This window comes from Pseudophryne corroboree, chromosome 4 (genome assembly GCF_028390025.1).
Source record: "Pseudophryne corroboree isolate aPseCor3 chromosome 4, aPseCor3.hap2, whole genome shotgun sequence".
NCBI lineage: Eukaryota > Metazoa > Chordata > Amphibia > Anura > Myobatrachidae > Pseudophryne > Pseudophryne corroboree.
The window spans coordinates 835,744,036-835,766,704 of NC_086447.1; the positions used below are offsets into that span (position 1 = coordinate 835,744,036).

The 22,669-nt window shown below is 47.0% G+C and overlaps 1 protein-coding gene across 2 annotated transcripts in view; it reads left to right on the top strand.

The window, feature by feature from the left end:
- The window catches only part of ANKEF1 (ankyrin repeat and EF-hand domain containing 1), a 116,817-nt gene that overhangs the window by 80,486 nt on the left and 13,662 nt on the right, over positions 1–22,669 (top strand). For both annotated transcript variants that reach the window (XM_063918562.1, XM_063918561.1), the window contains exon 6: positions 12,485–13,307. In XM_063918562.1, coding sequence (XP_063774632.1) covers positions 12,485–13,307 — 823 coding nt within the window. The remainder of the gene's footprint in view (positions 1–12,484; positions 13,308–22,669) is intronic.

The window sequence follows — 22,669 nt, forward strand, 5'->3', positions numbered from 1 at the left end:
TGGGTCAGTGGGGTCGACACCTACTATATCCTCAGTGAGTATGTCAACCTGACAATGCCACAGCCAGAACCCGACACGAGTGTAATGCTACTTTTCCCTCCGCTATGTGATTTAGGGGGTCATTCTGAGTTGATCGCTCGCTACCGTTTTTCGCAGCGCAGCAAACAGGTTACTACTGCACATGCGTATGCACCGCAATGCGCAGGCACGCCATACGGGTACAAAGGGGATCGTTGTTGTGCACTGGTTCTAGCGAAGAAACCATTCGCACAGCCATTCGCAAGGAGATTGACAGGAAGAGGGCGTTTGTGGGTGGCAACTGACCGTTTTCTGGGAGTGGTTGGATAAACGCAGGCGTGTCAAAGCGTTTGCAGGGCAGGTGTCTGACGTCAATTCCGGGCTCAAATAGGCTGAAGTGACCGCAGCGGCTGAGTAAGGTCAGAGCTACTCAGAAACTGCACAAGCTGTTTTTGTACAGGGCGGCTGCACACGTGTTCGCACACTTGCAAAGCTAAAATACACTCCCCTATAGGCGGGGTCTATCTGTTCGCAGCGCTGCAAAAAATAGCTAGCGAGTGAACAGATCTGAATTAGGCCCCATGTGCACTGCAGGGGGGGCAGATATAACATGTGCAGAGAGAGTTAGATTTGGGTGGGTTATATTGTTTCTGTGCAGGGTAAATACTGACTGCTTTATTTTTACACTGCAATTTAGATTTCAGTTTCAACACCCCCCACTCAAATCTAACTCTCTCTGCAAATTTTATATCTGCCCCCCCCCTGCAGTGCACATAGGGGGTAATTCAGACCTGATCGCACGCTAGCTTTTCTCGCTGCGATCAGGTCAGAACTGCGCATGTGTATGCACCGCAATGCGCAGGCGCGTCACTCGGGTACAAAGCGGATCGTTGCTTTGCGATGGGTTTTATGAAGAATCCATTCGCACAGCTGATCGCAAGGAACTTGACAGGAAGAGGGCGTTTGTGGGTGGCAACGGATCGTTTTCAGGGAGTGGTTGGAAAAACGCAGGCGTGTCCAAGCGTTTGCAGGGCGGGTGTCTGACGTCAGTTCCGGTCCCGGACAGGCTGAAGTGATCGCAGCGGCTGAGTAAGTCCTGGGCTACTCATAAAATGCAAAAGATCTTTTTGTACCGCTCGGCTACACGTGCGTTCGCACACTTGCACAGATAAAATACACTCCCCTGTAGGTGGCGACTATCTGAAAGCAGCGCTGCAAAAAACTGCTAGCGAGCGATCAGGTCTGAATTAGGCCCTTAGTTCACAAATACTTTATAGGTACTTAGAATAAGTGTTTTGACGCGGATATGTAGCAAAGTCTGTGGACATACCTGTACTTAGAGCATTTGACATCATATATTAAAACAAAAAGGTGGGCACAGAAATTAATTGAATGTGTGTTTGGGTTCTCATATATAGTCGGGCAGAGTAACTAGACATTTTAGCACTGTGTGCAAGAAACAGCATCGGCGCCCTCCCATATTTAAAATAGGGCCAGTGCGCGCCGTAGGCGGGTGTAAAAAATATAGGAGCGTGGCTTCATGGGGAAGGGGCGTGGCCACACATAATACCAATTCATATCACGCTGCACAGTAGTCTCCATTATTCAAATTAAGCAGAGTCCCCCTTTTTACACATTATGGCAGGAAAGTCCCCCCTTTTTACACATTACTGCAGCAGAGTCAGTGGCGCACCCAGGGGGGGTTCCCGAGCACCCAGAAACCCCCCTCCACACAAAAAAAAAATTTTTTTTTTTTTTTAAGCTGCTTGAGTATTATTAATGGCTGTCTAGCGTCCTCTGCAGCCTGCTGTCTTCCTGGTGGCACTTGTAAGTGCAATAAAAGTTTACTTTATTTTAATTATAGTACATATATATCCATGTGCATACATATATACACATGTATATACATACATACATATAAACACACACACACACACACACACACACACACACACATGATATATATATATACAGGTTGAGTATCCCATATCCAAATATTCCGAAATACGGAATATTCCGAAATACTGACTTTTTTGAGTGAGAGTGAGATAGTGAAACCTTTGTTTTCTGATGGCTCAATGTACACAAACTTTGTTTAATACACAAAGCTATTAAAAATATTGTATTAAATGACCTTCAGGCTGTGTGTATAAGGTGTATATGAAACATAAATGAATTGTGTGGATGTAGATACACTTTGTTCAATGCACAAAGTTACAAAAAATATTGGCTAAAATTACCTTCCAGCTGTGTGTATAAGGGCCCTCATTCCGAGTTGTTCGTTCGCAAGGCGATTTTAGCAGAGTTACACACGCTAAGCCGCCGCCTACTGGGAGTGAATCTTAGCTTCTTAAAATTGCGAACGATGTATTCGCAATATTGCGATTACAAACTACTTAGCAGTTTCAGAGTAGCTTCAGACTTACTCGGCATCTGCGATCAGTTCACTGCTTGTCGTTCCTGGTTTGACGTCATAAACACACCCAGCGTTCGCCCAGACACTCCTCCGTTTCTCCAGACACTCCCGCGTTTTTTCTGGAAACGGTAGCGTTTTTATCAACACGCCCATAAAACGCCGTGTTTCCGCCCAGTAACACCCATTTCCTGTCAATCACACTACGATCGCCGGAGCGAAGAAAAAGCCGCGAGTAAAAAAACTATCTTCATAGCAAAATTACTTGGCGCAGTCGCAGTGCGAACATTGCGCATGCGTACTAAGCAGAAAAACGCTGCGATGCGAAGAAAATTACCGAGCGAACGACTCGGAATGAGGGCCAAGGTGTTTATGTAACATAAATGCATTCTGTGCTTAGATTTAGGTCCCATCACCATGATATCTCACTATGGTATGCAATTATTCCAAAATACGGAAAAATCCGATATCCAAAATACCTCTGGTCCCAAGCATTTTGGATAAGGGATACTCAACCTGTATACATGTGTATATATATGTGTACTGTATGTGTGTGTACATCTCCTATATATTTGCCTACATCTGTGACTCTGTGCCTGCCCGTAACGCTGGGCGGAGTCACAGATCTGGGCGGAGTCACAGATCGAGGAGAGGATGCAGGGCAGAATCAGGAGATAGCTGCGCTGGATGCAGGGCAGGTAATAATTATTACACGTCCTGCCTGCGATTCCCCGTCCCGGCACGCTCCTCCTGGCTCCTGCACACGGCGGGTACTGGGGTGGGGGGCAGGGGCGTCGGAATGGGGGGGGGCAACTCGCTCCCCCCAAATCATGAGAGAGGCGCCATTCAGCTGGACCCACAACCTGTGCCGAAGCTTCAGCGCTGCCTGCGCTGTATTAGCACTGCAGCGGTGAAGCTGCCTTCCCCGTGTGCTCTGGCCGGCACGACGCGTACGCGGGCTTTGCAAGCCGCGTAGAGCGCCGGTCAGTGGAGGGAACCGCTGCTCAGTGAGTGAGTCACCTTCACTCACTGTACAGCGCGCCGGCGCCCGCCCGCCAGATCCCGGCGGCTCAACCGTGATGTGCCTCTCTGCCCAGCCCCCCTCTCCTGCCTGCCTGCCTGTGTGTCTGGCCACACGCCGCGGCTCCCAGCAGCTCCATGATGACAGTCCCCCTCTGCCCGGCCCTCCACTCCCGTGGCTCACACTGACTAGACACAGGTTAGAGGGGTCTGGGGGAAGGGAACATGAGATGACCTGCTGTGGGACACAAATTCAAAGAGCTGCAGGAGGGACAGGGAGCTGGGACCATGCCAGAGAAGATCTCTCTCCCCTCTCTCTCACCCACCCCCCCTTCACTCTCTCACCCCCCTCTCTCTCTCTCTCTCTCTCTCTCTCTCTCTCTCTCTACCCCCTCTCTCACTCCCCCCCTTCACTCTCTCACCCTCTTCTCTCTCTCTCCCCCACCCCCTTCTCTTTTTCTCTCTCCCCTACTGTGTAATGTAAGGGACGCTACTGTGCTGTGTAACGTGACGGACGCTACTGTGCTGTGTAATGTGACGGACGCTACTGTGCGGTGTAACGTGACGGACGCTACTGTGCTGTGTAATGTGACGGACGCTACTGTGCGGTGTAACGTGACGGACGCTACTGTGCGGTGTAACGTGACGGACGCTACTGTGCGGTGTAACGTGACGGACGCTACTGTGCGGAGTAACGTGACGGACGCTACTGTGCGGTGTAACGTGACGGACGCTACTGTGCGGTGTAACGTGACGGACGCTACTGTGCGGTGTAACGTGACGGACGCTACTGTGCGGTGTAACGTGACGGACGCTACTGTGCGGTGTAACGTGACGGACGCTACTGTGCGGTGTAACGTGACGGACGCTACTGTGCGGTGTAACGTGACGGACGCTACTGTGCGGTGTAATGTGACGGACGCTACTGTGCGGTGTAATGTGATGGACGCTACTGTGCGGTGTAATGTGACTGACGGACGCTACTGTGCGGAGTAATGTGACGGACGCTACTGTGCGGTGTAATGTGACGGACGCTACTGTGCGGTGTAACGTGACGGACGCTACTGTGCGGTGTAATGTGACGATCGCTACTGTGACACCCTCCAACATCCACAGCCCACCTCTCCACCACACGCAGCACCTTGGACACCATCCGCAGCCGCTACCAGTGAGTCCCTGAATCAGGGGTGATCAGCTGCACGGAGAGGCACCTCCACCTCACTGCACCCACCCTCTTTTCAAGCCCCTCCATTCCCACACTGAACTTACACCTACATTCTGTACATCGTGCCCTGCAGCCACTGTTCACGCCGTCGCAAGGGGCTACGCCCTCTTCACCATCGCATGCCCTTTTGTTGTGCAATATTTAATCACTAACAAAACTAGGAATGCTGGTAATTCTCCATATAATACAAATATTGAACACCAGAAAGGCGTGCAGGGGTTAAGGGGGCGTAGCCCCTTGCGACGATGTGAAGAGCGCCCGTAGGGCGCGATGAATCACCTAGTATATATATATATATATATATATATGCATGTTTAATATGCTATGTATATGTGTATATGTATGTGTGTGTATGTATATATATATATATATATGTAGATATATGTATATATATATATATAATGTTTGATGATGGCGGCACTCAGCAGACTCATTTAAAGATGAAAAAAGCCTTTTATTTTCGGTCCTACGCCGTTTCGGGGAAACCCCGTCTTCAGGGACAAACAATACATACGGCAGTACAAATAGAGAATACTTATATACCCCCCTAACAAGTGCTAACAAGTGCTCATAATGATTAATGATTAAAATTACTCACCTGTCCGGCGCTGTCATTCCCGCCGCGTCTGGCCGCTACTCGAGCGAGTCTCCTGTAGATGACGTCAGCGGTCAGCGCCGGACAGCGTGAGCCATCAGTCAATGCGGTTGTTGCTAAGCAACTTCTGTGTGTGACAACAGAGTAAACGGAAGTGAATAATACATACACATAAAGATAAAAACGAATCACCTAATAGACATTGACAACTTACATATACTAAAATTTAAAATGGATGGGGATTAATTCCACTGGAGGTATATTTAATATTACTAAATTTCGTTTCTAGGTAAAAACGCTAGAAGTTATTAAACATAGGATTTCTTGTACATATTCATATTGAAGCACTTCTACTAAATAAAGCTATCATAGACCATACTAAGTCTATAAGTAGTAACACACTAGCCCACAGTAAACAGAATAAATTGTATTAGGACCCTACATAGTATAATGACCACCTGAAAAAGAAAAAGTTAAAAGAAAATTTTATGGAAATATTTACAAAAAACACTGGAGACCTAAGGTCTCATTCAGACCGCCAGGGGAGATTGTATTTAATTCATGGATCCAGCGACTCTCCCTCTGCATGAGGATCTTATTGCGGTCCCCTCCTCTATGTAGTGGGGGTACGTGGTCTATAATGATGGCACGTATGCTGGCTATATTGTGTTTAGCCAACAAACAATGACGTGCCACTGGTTGTTCACTCGTGCCTTTTTCTCCTGCTAGCTTGATAGCACTTCTATGTAGGGCCATTCGTTCGCGGAATTGGCGCTGCGTCTTACCGACGTAGGCCAGACCGCACGGACATTTCAACATGTATATCACATGGGTAGTCGTACAGGTCACCCGGTGACGAATTTTAAACATTTTACCTGTATGAGGGTGATAAAAGTTGGCCCCTGTCAGTAAGGTATAACACGTAGAGCAACCTAAACAGCGAAAGCAGCCCACCTTAGGGCGTAAAAAATGGGTCTGTTGTTGTCTAGTAATTGGAAATACATCCAATTTAACAATTCTATCTCCAATGTTGGGTCCCCTGGTAAAACTGGGTAATACCCTAGAATCCAGCAAACCTGGTAGGGTTTTATCCGTATTAACTATAGGCCACAATTTCTTAACCTGGCGTGTGATCGCTGTGGTCGCAGCTGTAAATTTGTTAACCCATGGAATTATTTGGGACCTATGTTTTTCATCCTCCAAAGAAGGTTTATTCAATAAAGAGTCCCTAGACAACTTCATAACTTTCTGCTTGCTAGCCAATAATTCCTGTCGTGGGTACCCCCGTTGTTCAAACTTCTGGACCATCCGGTCCATAGTGATTTCAACCTGTGTTGGGTCTGAAATAATTCTTCTCGCACGTAGAAATTGTGATTGGGGCAGCCCCTTGCGTAATGACAGGGGGTGTGCGCTTGCATGATGCAACATTGAATTACGGTCTGTGGGTTTGGTATACAGCGCTGTTTGCAATTGACCTGCCTGTATGAAAATGATAACGTCCAGAAAATGTATTTCCAGTTGTGACACCTGGTATGTAAATTTCACCGGGCTCATTGTATCATTATGGTCATTTAATAAACATTCTAGTTGTTCCTGGGAACCCCGCCAAAAAATAAGGAGATCATCTATGTACCTCTTATAGAAGTACATAGATGAATTGGAAGGAGCATCAAACAAAGTTTGTTCTATGGAGTACATATAGGCATTGGCGTACGATGGGGCCACAGGGGACCCCATCGCACAGCCAAGTACCTGCAGATATATACGACCATCAAAAGAAAAATATTTGCGTGTCAATACCAAAGTTAATAATTTCAGAAAAAAATCCACTGCTGGCCCTTGGTAATCAGGATTGTCAGTGATTAGACGGCGAACAGCCTCCACACCTGCACTATGTGGGATGCAAGCGTAGAGGCTGGTCACGTCGGCACTGCATAAGATTAAATCATCCGGATGGCACCGCAGCAAGTATTTGCTTCCCACAAGAGAGTGCAGAGTCTCTCTAAATGCTATATATATATATATATATATATATATATACACACACACACACACACACAGACACACTAGTTTTACGGTCCCAGCATATACTGGGTCACCTCAGTCCCCACCCACGTGATTGGCTCCGCCCAGTTCTGGAAACCCCCCCATGCAAATCCTGCGTTTGCCACTGAGAGTCCCCATTTTACACATTATGGCAGCAGAATGATATCACTTACAAGTGCCTACAGGAAGAGAAGAGAAGAGCAGGCAATGGGCTGCAGTTAAAGGATGCAGCAGCCAGTGGAGAAACTGAGGCAGTTGGAGGTTACAGCAGCACAACAGCAAAAGTGCACATCTCGTGATTCACGAGTCTTTGAAGGTGGTGGAGCCAAATTATGGAGGGGTCGGGGCTTAAATAGCAGCCCAAGGCTTCGGTTTGCTTACAGAAAAAAAGCAACATCAGATACCCCAACCACCCCCTTGGTGCAGGTCAGCACTGCAGCGGCGGGTGGCGGCTGTAGGCAGCGAGGGAGAGCGGGCAGCTGCCGTGTGGGTGGTGCTGCCAGATTGGACGCCCACAGTGTAGTTGCGCTGTGTGCAAGGCACCACTGGCACCAGAGGTTAAAGTGAGCCGGAACGGGGGTGGAACTGCGTTCCGTCAGTTCTATTTGGAGCCAGAACGCAGTTCCGCCTCATCCGGCTCACCTAACCCACCTGAGATTGTGTTACCAGCGGGCGCCCGGCAAATTCCTCTCAGTGTCAGCCGTTGCAGGAGCTCACTGCAGAGCTCCGGCTTCCAACTCCCGAGTCCCGCAGAGTGCACTATGGGAGAGACGTCATGACGTCTCTTCCACAGTTCTCAGGAGCGGGCGCCAGGTGGAGGTCAGCAGCAGTCCGGAAGCAGGAGCGGGGCTGGTGAATATTGTGTGTATTTTATTTTTTGTGTGTGTGTATGCGACGCTACTGGGGGAGGGGGGGGCGCTGGGGGCATATCTAGTGGGGGCAAACCAAATGGGGGCATATGTACTGGGGCCAAACCAGCTGGGGGCATATCTAATGGGGGCAAACCAGCTGGGGGCAAAACTAGTGGGGGCAAACCAGCTGGGGGCATGTCTAGTGGGGGCAAACCAGCTAAGGGCATATCTGGTGGGGGCAAAACAGTTGTGGCATATCTGGTGGGGGCAAAACAGTTGGGGGCATATCTAGTGGGGGCAAACCAACTGGGGGCATATCTAATGGGGGTAAAACTACTGGGGTCATATCTAGTAGGGGCAAATCTAGTGGATATCTAGTGGGGGCAAAACTACAGGGGGCATAACTACAGGGGGCATATCTACTGGAAGGGGAATATCTACTGGGGACATAACTACAGGGGGCATATCTACTGGGACATATCTACTGGGGACATAACTACAGGGGGCATAGCTAGAGGGGGCATATCTACAGGGGGCATAACTACAGGGGGCATAACTACAGGGGGCATAAATACAGGGGGCATATCTACTGGGGGCATAACTACAGGGGACATAACTACTGGGGGGCATAACTACAGGGGACATAACTACTGGGGGGCATTACTACTAGGGGCAATACTACACGGGTACATTGCATAGGGAGCATTTAATAAAAGGCAACACTCCTGGGGACATAAGGGGCACTACTACTGGGGGCACTGTATAAGGGGCACCAATACTATGAACTCTACATAAGGGGCACTACGACTGTGGGCACTACCACTACAGTGGGCATTGTATATTGAGCACTACTACTGAGGGCATTGTATAAGGGGCACTACTACTGTGGGCATTATGTGTATTTAAGGTGCTACTACTGTGGGATTTGTGTATAAGGGGCACTAATGTGTGTCATACCAAGAATAAGGGACACTACTATGTGCGGTAATGTGAATAAGACTGTGCTACTGTGTGGCATAATTTGAATTGGGGATACTATTGGGTGACCACGCCCCTTTTATGAGACCATGCCCCTTTTTGCAGCATGCGCGCAATCCCTTTGATACACAAGGTTGGGGGGGTGAGTTCCAGCACCTCTCTAGGACCACTTTAAGCACTGACTGGCACACACCTAGTTAGGGCCCTGGGCAGAGGTGTAATCAGGCCAAGGCAAAATGAATCACTAAAAGTAAAATCCACACTTTCTTGAACCGCTCATAGTTTATATTCATTTTATGATAAATGCCCAGTAAATCTACTCTTGTTGTGGAATATGTGACAGCATTGTTCTCGCAATTTGCGTAGAAACATGTTTATGTTCTTTGTCTCATTAGTTCCACTCGGGATAATTCCTGACTACCATTTACTGTAGCATAGCCACATCCACTAATGTGCATAACAGGTCACATTACTTTATCCCGCAGTATGCAGTCATATTGTCACCAGTCACAGTGATAACATGTCGACATGTCTGAATGTCGACACTTTAATGTTGAATGGCTCTAAATGTCGACAACTTTGTTCATAATATTGATATGCAACGCTCAACATGTCAGCATTGACACAATGTCGAACGATATGTACAATATAAACATAGCAGGGTTAGGGTTAGGCAGCAGTTAGAGTTAAAATGTATTTAGGGTTAGGATTAGGCTGCGGTTAGGATTAGCGTCATGCCGCGGATAGGGTTAGGCTGCAGTTAGTGTTAGGTTGTGGTTAGGGTTAGGCTGTGTTTAGGTTTCGGATAAGGCTGTGTATAGGATTAGGGTCAGGCTGTGGTTAGTGTTAAACTACAGTTAGTGTTAGGCTGTGTTTAGGGGTAGGCTGCGTATAGGGTTAGGCTGTGATTAGTGTTAGGCTGTGGATAGTATTAGGGTCACACTGCGGATATGATTAGGCTGCGGTCAGGGTTAGACTGCAGTTAGGGTTAGGCTGCGGTTAGTGTTAGGCTGTGGTTAGGGTTAGGCTGCGGATAGGATTGGAGTCACACTGTGGATAAAGTCAGGCTGCAGTTAGTGTCAGGTTGTGGTTAGGGATAGGCTGTGGATAGGATAAGAGTTAGGCTGCAGTTAGGGTTAGGCTGCTGTTAGTGTTAGGTTGCGGTTAGGTTTAGGCTGCAATTAGTGTTAGGCTGCAGATAGGATTAGGGTCACGCTGTGGTTAGGGTTAGGCTGCAGTTAGTGTCAAGCTGTGGTTAGGGTTAGGCTGCAGTTAGTGTCAGGCTGTGGATAGGGTTAGGCTGCAGTTAGTGTCAAGCTGTGGTTAGGGTTAGGCTGCAGTTAGTGTCAGGCTGTGGTTAGGGTTAGGCTGCAGTTAGTGTTAGGCTGTGGTTAGGGTTAGGCTGCTGATAGGATTAGGGTCACGCTGTGGATAGGGTCAGGCTGCATTTAGTGTTAGGCTGTGGTTAGGGTTAGGCTGCTGATAGGATTAGGGTCACACTGTGGATAGGGTCAGGCTGCGGTTAGGGTCAGGCTGCAGTTATTGTCCGGCTGTACTTAGTGTCAGGCTGTGGTTAGGGATAGGCTGTGGATAGGATAAGGGTTAGGCTGCGGTTAGGATTAGGCTGCAGTTAGTGTTAGGTTGCAGTTAGTGTTAGGCTGAGGATAGGATTAGGGTCACACTGTGGATAGGGTCAGGCTGCGGTTAGGGTCAGGCTGCGGTTATTGTCCGGCTGTGGTTAGGGTTAGGCTTAAATAGTATTGTTCACATTCACAAGATGACATGTATGATGTCGACATGTTGAACATATCGACATTAAGTCAGTGTAGCCATTGTGAATGCCAACATTTGAAATGTCGACATGGAGGCTCCATTAACATACTAAATGTCAACATTCTGATTGTATAACTTGTATACTATACCTTCTCCCACATGCATTGTGTGCTGCAGTATTCTTGTCTCTGTGACTGGTTGAACTCTTTTTCTTAGCCTTATACTTCTGCAGACAGGGCCTAAAACATTTTTTATAAAGTAGGTCACAAATATACTTCGAGGCATATTTATTAAATATCAGACTTTATCATTTATTGTATAATATGAAGTTTAGGATTGCTGAAAAGTATTAAGGGAATACATATGGGAGACCGGCATACGGGATGCCGTCTGTCACTATACCGACAGCGGCATCCCGTCAGTGGGATTCCCGGTAGCGAGGCAGCGGGCTTGCTGTGCTTGCGACGCTTGCTCGCCACGCTTTGGGCCCGGTGCTCACCATACTGTGCTCGCCACGCTTCGGGCCCGGTGGCGAGCTTCACTGGACCCACCACTCAAGTGGGGATACCGGGCTACGGTTGGGATTCCGTCCACCGACATTTCACTGGCTGTCGGGATTCCAGCATCGGTATACTGAATGCCGGGATCCCAACATCCCTTATTAAGAAGCACAGGCAGGAACAGGGGTTTCATTAGGAACCTGCTTGAGGGCTGGCCCTGATACTGCGCATGTGCGGTCATCACACCTTACATGTACAAGCATCCATTGCTGGGGAGTGGTCCTGTGTATTCCTCTCCCTGTAAATGATGTGGAAAGTAGCTCATTAACAATAGCTGCCGAGTCCAAGTAAATCTCACAAGTACAAACTTCCATAGAAACTTATGGGGGCTTTTTGTGTGATCCAACCATAGATACATCCAGGGGACACTTAAAACTTGCAGATATCACTCGAAAAAAATAAGGGTTTTCAAAGAGTATCTCGAAAATGTATTTTGATAAATAGGGCCTTTATCCTGTGTAAACCCATGTAAAGGGCCCCATACACTAGAACGATATGTCTGAGGCTGAAGTCGGAGGCGATTTCCCTTGAACTCTCCCGGGAGCTTCCCGGGAGTGGTTCCATACGATTTGGTACATTTTGCATGCGATATATCGTATGCGATCCCAGTCATGCCTGAGGGAACCGACATATCACGAGTGCAGCACTAATGATCTAGGGGAGCCGATCCGACCCTCACGGGAACGTGCATCGGATCGGAAACACCTCCAAAATGCCCGATTTCACCCAATATATCGGCCCGAATGCCCGAAATTGGCTGAAATCGGGCATTATCGTTCTAGTGTATGGGGCCCTTAACATTGTCTAATTTATGTATGCAGTCTTCCGATGCAGTGGTGAAATTGATGTCTGTTGGACATATTAGAGGATGTACTGCAAGTAATTCTCAGAAATATTTAGCTGTTTTTATTTTTGTTATGTTAAAAACTAGATATTAATGACATGTTTGAGCAGTGATGCTGTCTATAATTACATCATCTAAAGGAATTACTGTATTTGTAACAGGTTGCAATCCAACTTGGAAAAATACCAAAACTCTGACACCCAAAGCAGTCGCAAAGGAAGGTGGCTTCAAGGCTGCAATGAAGGAATTGGGGAAAGCTATGCGTCTTTTTAAAAAATATTCTAAGCCTGGTGTAAAAAATCCAAACCCACCGTGGTGTATAACGCTACATGATTGGTCATTTGAGCACCAAGTGGCTCTTAGAAATTCTTTTACTTTGTTGGATAATGGAGATGGAACTGTCACAAAAGAGGACTTTGTATCAGTCCTTACAGAGAAGGGAGCACCGCTGTCTGAAGAGGACACTAAAACTATCATTCAATATCATGAGATTGGCAGGGGAGGTAAAATTAATACTGAAGAGTTTTTGAAAGGATCGAAGTACTTACAAAAAGCATTTTTGCTCTCTTCTTATGGTCCAAAAAAGAAAAAAGGTAAAAAAGGTAAGAAGGGGAAAAAAGGAAAAAGTACACCACCCATGCCAATATGTATGATGCCAAGTGACCTAATTTCACACCGGGAAGATACTGGACTTCCCAATTTTATGATCAAGACTTTTCATAATGTTACTGATATCAATCGATTTGACTGTGACCACCCACCTCAAAATCCAGTGATAGATGACACCGGATGGTACGTGGATGAATTGGAAAAAGTATATACGCATATTAATATTGCCACCAAAGCCGGAGACCTAGAGTCCTTGAAGAGGGCTTTTGAAGAAGGTGTCCCTGTAGATGTGAAGGACACTTTTTATAAAACACCCCTGATTTCTGCATGTGCTCATAGAAAAATGGACGTTGTGAAATTTCTTCTAGATAAAGGGTAAGCTTACTTTTTATTTTCATTTTTGAAATTGCCAACAGAGTGGCATTTTAGCATGACTAGAATTAAAAATAGACTAGAGTAGGTCATTAACATTTTCCAACTTTCATGAGTAAAAGTGTTGCAGAATATACCTTTTTTTGTCCAAATATCAACAAATATGGAAGAATGTGTGAAAATACAATACAGCACAACATAACATATTGTAACATAACATACAGATGTGTTCTCTTACATCCTTGCTGCAGTCACGCTAAACAGCCCTTCAAGTCACGCCATGACATGGTAGGACTTGGTAGTGCCAAGCGTCCTTTTCTGCGATTGTTTCAGCGAAAATATGTCTTAGATACAATGTAATGCAATAGTATTCACAAGCAGCTTCTGCTTATTAAAGTGATATGCAGCATGCCTATATTCTTTGTGTAATTGTGGCTGTATCTGCATCCGAAATGCCACATTACAGTTTTTTTCCAGAAAAACACTATCATAATTGTTTTTTTTAAAATACAGTTGCAGTCACGCACAGAATATAGACATGCTGCATATCATTTTAATTAGCAGACGCTGCTTGTACATCCTATTGCATTACATTGCGTCTAAGATGCATTTCCAATGGTGTTATCTGGCAATCCAACTGTGGACAGTTCTTTTTCGCGTGAAAAGCAGGATCTGGGATACATTTCTGAACCAATGTGTTTTCGCATTCATGGTAGGTGAAAACGGGTTAGTTATCAAGGATTTTTTTCTGCTGACTATCAGAGCTAATTGATTAAGCCCCCAGGGATCAATTAGCCATGGTAATTTACCGTGGCTAATTGAATTTCCCCCTAAGTCTTCAGATGTTGCTTTACTTCACTGAAACTTTATCAAACCCATTAAACTTAAATTACCTGTTTTATCTTCCCCAGGTTGGCATGCATGGACTTTATTCTTCTGTCTTTTTATATGTTGGCTTCATTTTTTTGAGCGATGAGATATGTTTCACCAGGATGTGTGTTTACTACACTTTTGCACATTCTTTGTATGTAAGACTTTAGGGTGGTTACCCTTATATTGTCTTCTTAAACACCTTGGTTTGTATTCTGTTCTTGACTCTGCATTCTCATCCATGGTGTCAATCTCATCATTCCTTAGATCAGTGATTTTCAACCTTTTTTTACTCGCAGCACACCGAACAATATTTTAAAATTGCCAAGGCGCACCATCAGTTCCCCACAGAAAAAAACAAAACACACACATTGGCCCTCACAGTAAAACAAACAAACAAACAAACAAACAAACAAACAAACAAACACATTGGCCTACACAGAAAAAACAATCACATTGCTCCCCACATAAATCATGTTGCTCCCCACATAAATCAATCACATTTCTCCCCACATAAATCCTATTGCTCCCCACATGAATTATTCACATTGTTCCCCCCCATAAATCCTTATTCTCCCCACATAAATCCTATTGTTCCCCACAGGAGAACTAAAATAACAAATATTAGCCCCTACCGGTCAGCTGTCCTCCTCCCTGTCCCTCAGTGGCGGGGGTTGTTCATAGTGGAGTGCTGCAAATACTGAGCAGCGGGCGGTCGGGCAGGTGTGGATGTGGGTGGGCAAGGAAAGCTGTGTATGCAGGCAAGATCTGGAAGATGTGTATGCAGGTGGGTGGGCTGGCTGGGTGGTGAGATGCTGCGGCCGTGACCTGTGATATCACAACGCCGCGTCTTCAAGGCATACTGTAGGTCACGGCCGGAGCACGACTAATCCTCTAAGAAGAGCCCGGGCCAACAGTTCACTCTGAAGGTGCAGGATGCTGCTCTGACTCCGCGGCACACCTTGCAACTGGTCGCGGCACACTGGTTGAAAAAGCCTGTCCTAGATCTTCAAAACTAGTCATTCTGTTGCTAATAGTTACCTTGTCTGTTTTTGGGACTAGGACTCTTCATTCTTTAAAACTCTCACTGTGTCCAACAAGAATCCTTTCCATTGTTTGGTTTTGTAGCTTGTCATATTTTCCTTCAGGAATATAAGCAAATGCTTTTCACCCACTGAGATGTGTTTTCCATCATGCCACAGTTTATATGAAGTTTTCTATAATTTTCTGAAGTTAAATGTGTTTTGAAGTAAGTAATGTTGTTGCTGTTTCATCACAGTAATGAAGTCTAATAGCAGGCATCTGAATATTTAAGTCAGGGTTCTTCTGTTCTACCTTTCATCTATTCTTTTTCTGCAACTCTTTTGATGCTCACTTTGACATGTAAGTGGTCATTGTCGAGACTTATTTGCCATTGTTACATAGACCTGTAATAGTCTTAGTAATTCTAATTTGTTCATTATGACTATATATGGAATATTTACTATTAGCCCTATTTATGAAAGGGAGAAAACCAATAGATATAGCTTCTCTCTATTTACCAAGCACAGTGGTGCAAGTAGAGAAAATGTCTTATAGGTACTGTGCGCGCGTGCTGAAGGCCCCCAAAAAATGGGTGTGGCCAAATGCCACATGGGGCATGGCCAATGAAAATGGGGGCGTGATACACATATGGGGGAGGGGCAGATACACATATGACCCCAATAGTGCCAGATACACGTTACCTCACAGTGCCAGATATACATTGCCCCACAGTGCCAGATATACATTGCCCCACAGTGCCATATACACATTGCCCCACAGTGCCAGATACACATTGCCCCACAGTGCCAGATACACATTGCCCCACAGTGCAAGATACACAAATGCTCCCAGAGTGCCAGATATACATTGCCTCACAGTGCCAGATACACAAATGCCCCCACTGTGTCAGATATACATTGACCCCAGTGCCAGATACACATGTCCCCCTAGTGCCAGATATGCCCCCAGTGCCAGATACAAAAATGCCCCCACAGTGCCAGATAGGCTCCCAGTGCCAGATATGCCCCCAGTTCCAGATACTGAAATGCTCCCAGTGCCGGATATGCCCCCAGTGCCAGATACACATGTCCCCGCAGTGCCAGATATGCCCCCAGTGCCAGATACACATGTCCCCCCAGTGCCAGATACAGAAATGCCCCCACAGTGCCAGATATGCTCCCAGTGCCAGATATGCCCCCAGTGCCAGAGTGCCAGATATGCCCCCAGTGCCAGATACATAAATGCCCCCACAGTGCCAGATATGCTCCCAGTGCCAGATATGCCCCCAGTGCCAGATACAGAAATGCCCCCACAGTGCCAGATATGCTCCCAGTGCCAGATATGCCCCCAGTGCCAGATATGCCCCCAGTGCCAGATACAGAAATGCCCCCACAGTGCCAGATATGCTCCCAGTGTGTGAGGGGAGGAGAGCACAGCCTGCGCCTCTCCTGCCCCTCAGTCTCCGGCGGCGGTGCGGGTGTCTACCTTTAATTCAGCGCCGATCCGTGAGCTAATCAAAGCTCACGGTCCGGCAGCCAATCAGGAGGAGTCTTGGCTGCCGGATCGCAAGCTCTGATTGGCTCACGGGCCAGCGCTGAATTGAAGGTAGACACTGAGGGGAGGAGAGGCGCACGCTGCGCTCTCCTCCCCTCAAGCAGCAGAGGCGGTGAGCACCAGCAGCAGAGAGAGGGAGGAAGAGAGCGGCGGCCCGTCGTCAGTGGCTACAGCGTACCCACGGCTAAAGTCTTAAGGGTACGCCATACCCACCCGTACCCGCCCACTTGCACTGCTGACCAAGCACCACAGACACTTACTGTTATCAAGAGGACTCTCAAGCAGAAGGGAAGCCTGTTTAGCAAGTACTGAGAGCTATCGTCTATCGCTAAGGTCACCTTCAAATGATGATGCATCATAAACTTTTATCAGAAAAAAAGAGTTTTATTATTAACCCTTTCAATGCTGAGGGCTTTCTCTCCCCTGTGCCGAAGCCATTTTCACATTCCAACCACAATATTTATGCCTGTATTCCAACATCAATATCTTTGATTGTTTTAAGCAGTCCACTCACAAATGATACCTTATATATTTTTGTATTTTTTGGGGGGAGAATTTGCATTTTATCAAAATACCATTAGTCTCTTTGTTCATTTTTACACATCAAAATAATTCAAGAAAATAACCTCTGCAGCAATGGGGTTAAAATAAAGCACTTGGCTTGCAGGAGGCTTGGAACAGCAACCTGCAGCCTAGAAAACTGCCACAGGAGCTTCTCCATGACATCTTTATTAGGAATTCCCAACCACAGTCCTCAAGGCACACTAACAGTCCAGGTTTTAAGGATAGCCATACTTAACCACAGCTGACTTAATTAGTAACTCAGTAATATTGATTTAACCATCTTTGCATAAGCATGGATAGCTCTAAAACCTGGACTGCTAGTGTGCCTTGAGAACCGAGGTTGACCTGTCTTAAGGTCACTTTGGGTGATCAGCTACTTCCCTGGCCTGCGACCTCACACTTCTGTTGTAATGGCAGAGTCGCTAGAATTACCTAAAGACCCTCCTGGTGCTTGGCTACTTGGTCGTCCTGGCAGACTCGACCCAATGGTCACACAAATGATCTGATGCTGCTTCTTCAGATGATACAAGCAAAAAAAGGAATTAATCACATGCGCTGCCAAAGATGTATATGCAGCCAACTACTAAAACACAGGAATCTTCACAACTAATTCCACAGGGAATTTATACAACGGAATTGGAAAAGTGATCGGCGCAAAACATCATATATGGGTATGCAAAAAAGTCCTTACATCTGATAATAAACAAGAGAATCCCCTTGTAGTCCTTCACTGTAGTGTTTTGCTGGTGTCCTCTTATCTCGCCCTCCAAAAGTGTGATCTCTTATCTCAAAAAAGAAAACAAATCATCGGGCAGACCAATTTGGACAAAAGGGACAAACGAATTTATTGCACAGAACACTCACAATGTATCTTTAAAAATATAGCATATATCCACAACACAAAGGGTGGGTGTCAAGGGGTGCTAGCAGCTGGAGTCAAGTTACCCTCCCGGAAAAAACGCTGGAGATTCCGGACTTCTGCAGCGTAACGGAAAGGAAAAGATCATCCAAGCATGACAGCTCCACCTCTCCCCACTGGGCACCACTAGCTTGACGCGTTTCGGACGTTAGAGTCCTTCATCAGAAGCATAGTGGTGAGTACCTGGAGTAGGCTTTTTATACCCCCAAACATTAGGCCTAATTGTCCAATCTCGCGGTTGATGACGGGGACTATTTCCTGTAAGCCTCTGCTGGAACGCATGGAGACTTCCGCCGCCGGGAATGATGACTTCCGGTCGCGTTTGATGACGGGGACTTCCGGTTGCGGCGGAAAATGCCGCGTTTTGGCGGGAGCCAAATCAGTTTGTGCTGGACAATTAGGCCTAATGTTTGGGGGTATAAAAAGCCTACTCCAGGTACTCACCACTATGCTTCTGATGAAGGACTCTAACGTCCGAAACGCGTCAAGCTAGTGGTGCCCAGTGAGGAGAGGTGGAGCTGTCTTGCTTGGATGATCTTTTCCTTTCCGTTACGCTGCAGAAGTCCGGAATCTCCAGCGTTTTTTCCGGGAGGGTAACTTGACTCCAGCTGCTAGCACCCCTTGACACCCACCCTTTGTGTTGCGGATATATGCTATATTTTTAAAGATACATTGTGAGTGTTCTGTGCAATAAATTCGTTTGTCCCTTTTGTCCAAATTGGTCTGCCCGATGATTTGTTTTCTTTTTTGAGATAAGAGATCACACTTTTGGAGGGCGAGAAAAGAGGACACCAGCAAAACACTACAGTGAAGGACTACAAGGGGATTCTCTTGTTTATTATCAGATGTAAGGACTTTTTTGCATACCCATATATGATGTTTTGCGCCGATCACTTTTCCAATTCCGTTGTATGCTTCTTCAGATGAAGCAGAGGATCACAGAAGCCGTAGGATGCAGTTTTTTTTGTTTGTTTATTAGAACAGATGCTTCCTGCAGGATTTACACATTTTAGCACAGTCCCTGCAAAGAGAGACGCATTGGTTGTGATATTGCGTCTAACTCTGAATCAAGCCCTGGATCTGTAATGCATATTTTGTAATGCATCCCACATCCCTAGTATGGTACATAGATGTGGTTGAATGGTGCTAATTGGTTTAATAAGTTACCTATTTATAGTAAAATGAATCCTGTCAGAATCACACAGATTGATTACAAAATAACAACATAATTCATTATTACAGTCGAGATCTGCTAGTATAAGACAAAAAGGACATTCATAAAACTCATTACACACCTAAAGGAAATGGGGGCATATATGGGCTATGGGCTATATTTTGTGCATTTGGATCCCTCTTCAGTAATTACAGCTTGTGCATGGAACCCATGTCCCTGCATGTTAATAAATAACCCTGAAAAATACAAATTTCTTTTCTGCTGCGGGGTACACTGGGCTCCACAAGGAATGGACAATGGGGTGTAGAGTAGGATCTTGATCCGAGGCACCAACAGGCTCAAAGCTTTGACTGTTCCCGGAATGCATAGCGCCGCCTCCTAAATCACCCCGCCTCCATGCACAGGATCCAGTGGCGTGCGGTGAGGTCAGTGGCTGGTGAGGCACTACAGCCATAATGTCCTCAGAATCCTGCCGATGACCCCTACCGCCGCCGAGCCAATGCCCACTACTGCCCCTGCGCCGATGCCTGCTGCCACCGCCAATGACTTACAAACTCGCCCACCATCAACTGACCCAGCCCTCCGTCACTAATTTGCATCTCAGTCCGATGCCACCAATGCCCGCTGCCTGCCTGCTCATCATACTTGTGATATATTGTACATTTTTATAGAAAAAAAAAATGAGTGTTTGGAACTGGGAAGGGAGTGGGAGGAGGACATGAATGCAATTTTGTTGTCCAGGGCTTCCATTAGTCAAATTACGCCGCATAGTAGCACCACTTACACAAATTACGCCAGGCAGAGCTCCCTTTTACACATTACGACAGGTAGAGTTCCCTTTTACACATTACGGCAGGTATAGCCTCCTATTACACATTACGGCAGGTAGAGATCCCTTTTTTCAAATTATGGCAGGTAAAGCCCCCTATTACACATTACAGCAGGTAGAGCCAGTGGCGGAACTAGCGAGCGGTGGGCCCAGGTGCGACAAAATGCTTTGGACCCCCTTCCCCATCCCATCCAAGTCCACCCCCTCACCCCTGGAGAGGATATGGTGAGGGAGAACTGCTCAGGGCCAGGGAAATGGACACCTAGCAACAGTGCCGTAACTAGACATTTTAGTGCTATGTGCAAGAAACGGCATCAGAGCCCCCCTTTATGTAAAACAGGAGCAGTGCGCGCTGCAGGCACGCGCAAAATATATAGGGGCGTGGCTTCGTGGGGAAGGGGTGTGGCCACAAAATTATACCAATTCATATAACGGGGCATAGTAGTCTCTATTATTCAAATTACGCCGCACAGTAGCACCACTACACCAGGTAGAGCCCCTTTTACACATTATGGCAGACAGTCCCCTTTTTACATATTACGGTAGACAACGTCCACCTTTTTACACATTACGGCAGACAACGTCCACCTTTTTACACATTACAGCAGACAGCGTCCCCTTTTTACACATTACGGCAGACAACGTCCACCTTTTTACACATTACGGCGGACAGCGTCCCCTTTTTACACGTTACGGCAGACAACGTCCACCTTTTTACACATTACGGCAGACAACGTCCCCCTATTTACACATTACGGCAGACAGCGTCCACCTTTTTACACATTACGGCGGACAGCGTCCCCTTTTTACACGTTACGGCAGACAACGTCCACCTTTTTACACATTACGGCAGACAACGTCCCCCTTTTTACACATTACGGCAGACAGCGTCCACCTTTTTACACATTACGGCGGACAGCGTCCACCTTTTTACACATTACGGCGGACAGCGTCCCCATTTTACATGTTACGGCAGACAACGTCCACCTTTTTACACGTTACGGCAGACAACTTCCACCTTTTTACACATTATGGCAGACAACGTCCCCCTTTTTACACATTACGGCAGACAGCGTCCACGTTTTTACACATTACGGCAGACAGCGTCCTCTTTTTACACATTACGGCGGACAGATTGCCCTTTTTTACACATTACGGCAGACAGCGTCCACCTTTTTACACATTACGGCAGACAACGCCACCTTTTTTACACATTACGGCAGACAGCGTCCCCTTTTTTACACATTACGGCAGACAGCGTCCACTTTTTACACATTATGGCAGACAGCGTCCCCTTTTTACACATTACAGCAGACAGCGTCCCCTTTTTTTACATATTGCGGCGGACAGCGTCCCCTTTTTACACATTACGGCAGACAGCGTCCCCTTTGTAGACATTACGGCAGACTGCGTCCCCTTTTTACACATTACGGCAGAATGCGTCCCCTTTGTACACATTACGGCAGACAGCGTCCCCTTTTTAGACATTACGGCAGACTGCGTCCCCTTTTTAGACATTACGGCAGACTGCGTCCCCTTTTTAGTCATTACGGTAGACTGCGTCCCCTTTGTACACATTACGGCAGACAGCGTCCCCTTTTTAGACATTACGGCAGACTGCGTCCCCTTTTTAGACATTACGGCAGACTGCGTCCCCTTTTTAGACATTACGGTAGACTGCGTCCCCTTTGTACACATTACGACAGACAGTGTCCCCTTTTTTACACATTACAGCAGACAGCCCCCCTATTTTGTACACATTACGACAGGTAGAGCACTTTACACACACCCCCCCTCTACCCTTAGGGTGTGGTGTAGTGTAGTGTAGGTGAGTGCAGTGCAGTGCAGTGCAGTGTAGTGTAGTGCAGTGTAGGTGTAGTGTAGTGCAGTGTAGTGTAGTGTAGGTGTAGTGTAGTGTAGTCTCAGCCACTTACATGATTTCTTCTTCTGGCTGCAGGCTCCTGACCCGGCGCTCCCTCGGTCTGTACATTGTACTGCAGGCCAAGGGGAGTTGGGGGAAGGGGGGGCGCGGGAGCTCAGCAGTCAGCACCGGGGTCCAGGAGAGGAGGCAGGCCATTGAGCACAGGGGGGACAGAGCGGGGGGCCGAGGCCAAAACACGGGGGCTAAGGGAGCGGGGGGAGGGGGCGCGGGAGCGCAGCTGAGTTTGCGGGGGTTAAGGGAGGGGGGGGCCGAGACAGCGCAGTACACAGCGGCTCCCACTAGTCCTGCAAGAGCGGATCGGGGACGGGAGGAGCTGCTGAAAGCAGTGTGGATACGCAGCCACTAGGAATGGGGTCATCTGACTCTGCCCATCCGTTCCAGCCCACCCGCTGCTGCTGTCCAATGATTGACAGGTGTGTGCCTTGATGTGAGCTCAAGGCACAGCCCCTGTCAATGAGGCAATTGTGATGGTGCCGCTTTTCATTCAATT